The sequence below is a fragment of the Loxodonta africana genome, chromosome 7 (assembly GCF_030014295.1).
Source record: "Loxodonta africana isolate mLoxAfr1 chromosome 7, mLoxAfr1.hap2, whole genome shotgun sequence".
NCBI lineage: Eukaryota > Metazoa > Chordata > Mammalia > Proboscidea > Elephantidae > Loxodonta > Loxodonta africana.
The window spans coordinates 75,534,376-75,540,371 of NC_087348.1; the positions used below are offsets into that span (position 1 = coordinate 75,534,376).

Genomic DNA, 5,996 nt, shown 5'->3' on the forward strand with positions numbered 1-5,996 from the left:
TGTCCTCATGAGATGTGCTGTATTTTAGACAAAGGACCATCATGGGCCATTATTCTGGTCAAGTTCCATTTTCTCCCACCCTCTGGCTGACTGGATTTTCATGTCTCTTACAACAACTCTTCATCTCTCAATTTTCTACGGTTGTTTATAAGAACTGGTGAAAATATAATTTGCATAACCCATACACTCAAATTCTTTAGTTTATTTTCCATTATGCTCTGGGCCATAAAAAGGGGATTCCTGGTTCCTTCTTGTAATTTTATGCAAGCTCACATAAAATAGCATGTGTAGTTAGAGGTGATAAGTCTTGGCAGAGTGTATGTCAAAACAAGGATGTAAACCACATAAAGATTAACTAAGATTACAACTGGCAATTTTGGGTCTATATGAAATTTCTCCTGCACCAATCACAGAAACGACTACAGCTGGGATGTGATTTTTTACCTAGAAACTTTGACCCTTGATTGTAGTTACTAATTCTCCTTTTGGTTTTTAATTCTCCTTTGGTGGGATGCTGGGGCCTGCCTCAAAACTGTTCAGTCAATCTAGGTTAGGTGAATCATTTCCCCATCACCTCCATCCTCATAGTTAGGATTATCCTTCACTCTCTCTTCTGTTCATTAAGCTATTAACCATGACATAATAATATATTTCCAGTATTCTTAGTGTATGATCTTCTCTATTTTCTCTTGGAATGTCATCCCCATTCAACTAGAGCTGAGAAAACTTGTTTTCAAGTCTCCTTATCCTCTCTTGAATTAGAGGTCCAGCTTTTACCTCTATTTAACTCCTGAAGACCTTTCCGTGTATCCTTCGGGATTTACAGTTATCAGTAAATCTCCAATGTCCTCAGCATCTGTTTTCAACATTTCTTGCACTGTCCTTTTCAGTGGATTCTTGGTTCTTCTCTGAGAACAATATTTTTTCTGGAATCTCCAGAAGTGATGATGTTTTTTGTCTTACCATTCATACCCCTGGGGCTGCTGGTGGTAGAATCTTCTCTCTTCCCTGTTACCACTTATAAACCATTGTGTTTTTTAATTATAATACCCATAATGATTTTAGAACATCCGACAATTCTTCTTAACTTCTTCTATGTGTGCTCCTCCTTGGCAATCATGTCCCCTCATCCTTGGTAATTTATTATTATTATTTGGCTATGGTTCACTCTCTTTGTCCCTTAGATAGCATTCCTATAACAATTCCTGATGGTTTTAGTCTCTCCCCATAGAAGATCCTTCCAACATCTTGGACCCTTAGTTTCTTGACCTCTCCTCCAAAGATTTTCTCTTCTTCCCTACTATATCCATTCACTCCCATTGTTAGAGTTTAGACAGTCATTTGCCAATAACTTTAGTCTCTCCATAACCACAATGTCTTAGTTATCCAGTGCTGCTATAACAGAAATACCACAAGTAGATGGTTTTAACAAAGAGAAATTTATTCTCTCACAGTACAGGAGGTTAAAAGTCCAAATTCAGGGTGCCAGCTCCAGGGGAAGGCATTCTCTCTCTGTTGGCTCAGGGGGAAAGTACTTGTCATCAATCTTCTCTGGTTGAGGAGCTTCTCAGCACAGGGACCCTGGATTCAAAAAATGTACTGTGCTTCTGGTGTTTTTTTCTTGGTGCTCTGAGGTCCCTATGTCTCTCTGCTTGGTTCTCTCTTTTATATCTCAAAAGAGATTGGTTTAGGACACAACCTAATCTCTTCTATTGAATCCTGTCTCATTAACATAACTGCCATTAATCCCACTTCATTAACGTCATAGAAGTAGGATTTACAACACATAGGAAAATCACATCAGATGACAAAATGGTGGAGAATCATGCAATACTGGAAATCATGGCCTAGCCAAGTTGACAGACATTTTTTTGGGGACACAATTCAATCCATGACATTCAATTTTAAGCATCCCAAACTGTAATCACTGCCAGCTCCTACTTTAGCACCTCATTCCCTCCAGTAGACTAATTACAGCAAATCTCATCTTTCCCTAGCATAAATTTAATGACTAATTATTTTACTTTGTACCATATACCACACACACACACACACACACACACACACACACCCCAAACCCATTGCCATCCAGTCAATTCTGACTCATAGTGACCCTATAGGAGAGAGCAGAATTGTCTCATGTGGTTTCCAAGGAGCAGGTGGTGGATTCAAACTGCTGACCTTTTGGTTAGCACCTAAGCTTTTAACTACTGCACCACCGGGGTTCCTCATACCATATTAAAAAAAAAAAAACCCTTGCCATCAAGTCGATTCTGACTCATAGCTACCCTATACATCCACCCTTAAATGTCTTTCTCTTGCTCTACTAAAAGACAATCCTAGGTAACTCCATTTCCTCACCTACCAAGCACCCATAACTGTTCAACTGAAAACAGAGGCACATCAGTTCCCAGGGTTCTAGGTACTGAAAAAGGCCCTTTATCACCCGACTCACAGACTTGCCATTACCTTGTGCCCACTTCTTTAAATGAATTGCAAAATTGTCCTTTCAGTAGTATTATTTATATATAAACTTATTTAAAGCAAATTTTTGAACATGCAATGAACTAAATTTACATTCTGGTATTCTATCTTCTTTAGATAGTACAGAGATTTGCATTATATAAATATGGTAACGAATTAGGAAGGAAAATACTTTTTGGGTATGGAGTCCAGGAATATGGCTTTTAATCTCAGCTCACTTACTGGAAATCACTTGACCTAAAATTTGCTACTTTTTCAGATCTCAGTTTATAACTTTGTAAAATGAGAGAAATGAAGTGGCATATTATGAGGGCCTTTTGAAACTGGACATCCTGTGAGTCCATGAGAGAGCTCTTATGCTGAAATAACTACCCTGGTGGCCATGTCCAAATGTAGCTATGGAAGGAAATAGAATCCTAAAGTCCACGATCTGACCCACCACAGCTTGTTAATGAACTCTGGAAACTCCTGTGCTCAGGAGGAACTGCTGCGCACTGTTTCAGAGGAACTTGCCACTCTTTGATTAAACTTGATTCTCAAAATCCCAGAGTAAGGAAGGGGTCCCTCTAAGCCATCCCCAGGTTGTGATACCCTCTCATGGCTTTTTACATACATGTCCTAAAGATGTGGCTTTTTAGCAATGTCTGTCTCTCCAATCAGGTTGAGACTGTCATACGGAGAGGGACAGGGTGGGAATTCACCTTGGAGACCCATGTTTCACTAAACGTGACAATTTGCATTCAGTGCATATTCAACAAACATTTGAATGGACAAATAATACACAGTTTATTCCCCATTCATGATTGTTTTTAAACATAATCTAAGATATTCTCCCATCAGCATAGCACAAAAGTTTTGAAACCAGATATGCCTGAGTTGAACTGTTCCCACCACTTGCTGATTGTGTTACTTGTGGCAAGTTATCTTTGTCTTTGAGTCTCTTTTTTTTCCTCATCACTAAAATGATAATAATATTACTAACAACTACTTTATGAATTATTATTCCTAACTTTATGAATTATTATTCCTAACATAGGCCCTGACATATAGTAGGTCACTTATATATACTAATTCCCTATTTCTCTCTGTATAAAAATAAATCATTCATGATGGGATTAGGATTTTGATTGTGGTATGAGAGGCAACTGCTTTAAAAGTAACTATGTGACTGGGCAAGTTGGTATGGGGAAGAGCTTTGCAGAAGCTGACCTACAGGTGTGATATTTCTCAGACAGTGACTTTTGAGATGGGGGCTGGAAACCTGTGAGAAGAGGAGAGATGGAGCCCTCTGCTGGCAGCCCAGTTCATGCAGCGTTCCAAGCATGTGAGGAGCCTCCCAAGACTTCCAAGAGTAACCTGACCTACAAGTCTCGCTTCCCCTTAAACTGACCTCGCTCTCCATCATGAATGAGAAATCTTGATCCTGAGATGATTGTCTCTCCTCTTCCAAATCTCCATCTTCCTCTGTTTGCTTGTTACGATTTGAGCACCTTAGCCTGTATCCTGCCACTGTCCAAACTTCTTGGATCTTGGCTATGCATTCCTCGTGAGACCTTGTGTGGAGACCTAGCCCATGGCTGAGTTACTGACCTCTTCTTTGTTCTCTGGGTTAGCATGCAACTCCACCTTTGACTTCTGCTTTGAAATAAGGGTTCATAATGACTGCACATCCTCTTTCATTTAAGAAATGACACCCCAGACATCCTTTTGAACAGCAGCTCTTTTCCATGGACACTGACCCATTCTGACATTTTTGTCTCTCTTTAATCATGTCTTTGGCTGAAGAAGATTCAGTTACTGGGTTCCTCATATCATCTAATGGACATCTCTAGGATATGTTCATGTGACAGATTGTTTCCCATGGAAGGACTAAAATAACCACATGATGCAAATATAAGCTGAATGTGTTATATTAAAAAAAAAAAAGTTTTCCGAGTATTTTTGGCCTTATATCAATGAACATATGTATTCTCAACTCACATGAGAAATTGTGTGTGAAAGCATTTTATGAAACCAAAAATTTAAACATAATTGTCTATGTTGTAATTTTTATTACATATCTATAGTAAAAATAAACACCCAGATTATAAGAGTATTTCCATTCTAACCTCCATGTGTTTTGCTTTTAGTGGGCACCGTTCCCAGCCACCATAGATGGCAACTGGAAACTACACAACCATGACAGAATTCATTATTTTGGGGTTAACAGACGATCCTACAGTTTGTGCCCTTTTATTTGTTGTATTTATAGGGATCTATGTTGTCACTATAATGGGCAACATCAGCATAATCATGTTAATCAGAGGCAGCCCTCAACTTCATATCCCAATGTACCTTTTTCTCTGCCATTTGGCCTTTGTAGACATGGGGTACTCATCATCAGTCACTCCTGTCATGCTCATAGGCTTCTTAAGGGAGGAAACTTCTCTCCCTGTTGCTGGCTGTGTAGCTCAACTCTGTTCTGTGGTCACGTTTGGGACAACTGAGTGCTTCCTGCTGGCTGCCATGGCCTGTGATCGCTATGTGGCCATCTGTTCACCCCTGCTCTACTCCACCCACATGTCCCCCAGAATCTGTATTCTCTTAGTGGGGATATCCTACCTAGGTGGGTGTGTGAATGGTTGGATATTTACAGGTTGTTTACTAAGCCTGTCCTTCTGTGGGCCAAATAAAGTCAACCACTTTTTCTGTGACTATTCACCACTTTTGAAGCTTTCTTGTTCCCATGATTTTACTTCTGACGTCATTCCAACCATCTCTTCTGGCTCCATCATTGTGGTCACAGTGTTTGTCATAGCCATCTCCTACATCTACATCCTCATCACCATCCTGAAGATGCCCTCCACCCAGGGCCGCCACAAGGCCTTCTCCACCTGCACCTCCCATCTCACTGCTGTCACTCTGTTCTTTGGGACCATTACATTCATTTATGTGATGCCCAAGTCCAGCTACTCAACTGAACAGAACAAGGTGGTGTCTATGTTCTATACAGTTGTGATCCCCATGTTGAACCCCCTTATTTATAGTCTGAGGAATAAGGACGTTAAAGAGGCCATGAGGAAACTGATGGCTGGAACACACTGGTGGTCCTGAACAAATGTGAGTTGAACAAAATCTGATTTTAATAACAAACTCTGTATAGTGAGGACCTCTCCTGCAGATGAAAAGATGATGTACGAAGTAAATTTCAGTTCATTTTTTATATTCATAGTATTCTAGAGTCACAGATTTCATTGTGTCATTTTCAAGAACATTTTAGTGTAAAAAATAAATGTGGATTTATTAGGATAGGAATATTTAGTAAGACATGTTTGCTTTATACTTGTTCCACTCACCATTACCTGCATCTGTAAGTACAAGTATTTTCAAATAAGTTCTGTGCTCTTTGAATGAAGTCTTTGAAATTAACATCTGTGGACACATCTGAAACTCTTTGATTGGGAAATGAATAATAGTGTGCTACTCAATATTATTGGTTCATGACAAATATATGGTCTTCGTGGTCTACAGAC

At 39.5% G+C, this 5,996-nt stretch overlaps 1 protein-coding gene across 1 annotated transcript; it reads left to right on the forward strand.

Annotated features, from left to right (window-relative positions):
- Positions 1-4,638: 4,638 nt before the first annotated feature.
- On the forward strand, positions 4,639-5,577 carry LOC100657727 (olfactory receptor 5P80-like). Its single transcript, XM_003412027.2, has one exon. The coding sequence runs from the start codon at positions 4,639-4,641 to the stop codon at positions 5,575-5,577; it is 939 nt and encodes a 312-aa protein (XP_003412075.2).
- The last annotated feature ends 419 nt before the right edge of the window (positions 5,578-5,996 follow it).

Coding starts and splice junctions, on each gene's coding strand:
- LOC100657727 (XM_003412027.2), top strand. CDS start 4,639: ATGGCAACTGGAAACTACACAACCATGACAGAATTCATTATTTTGGGG.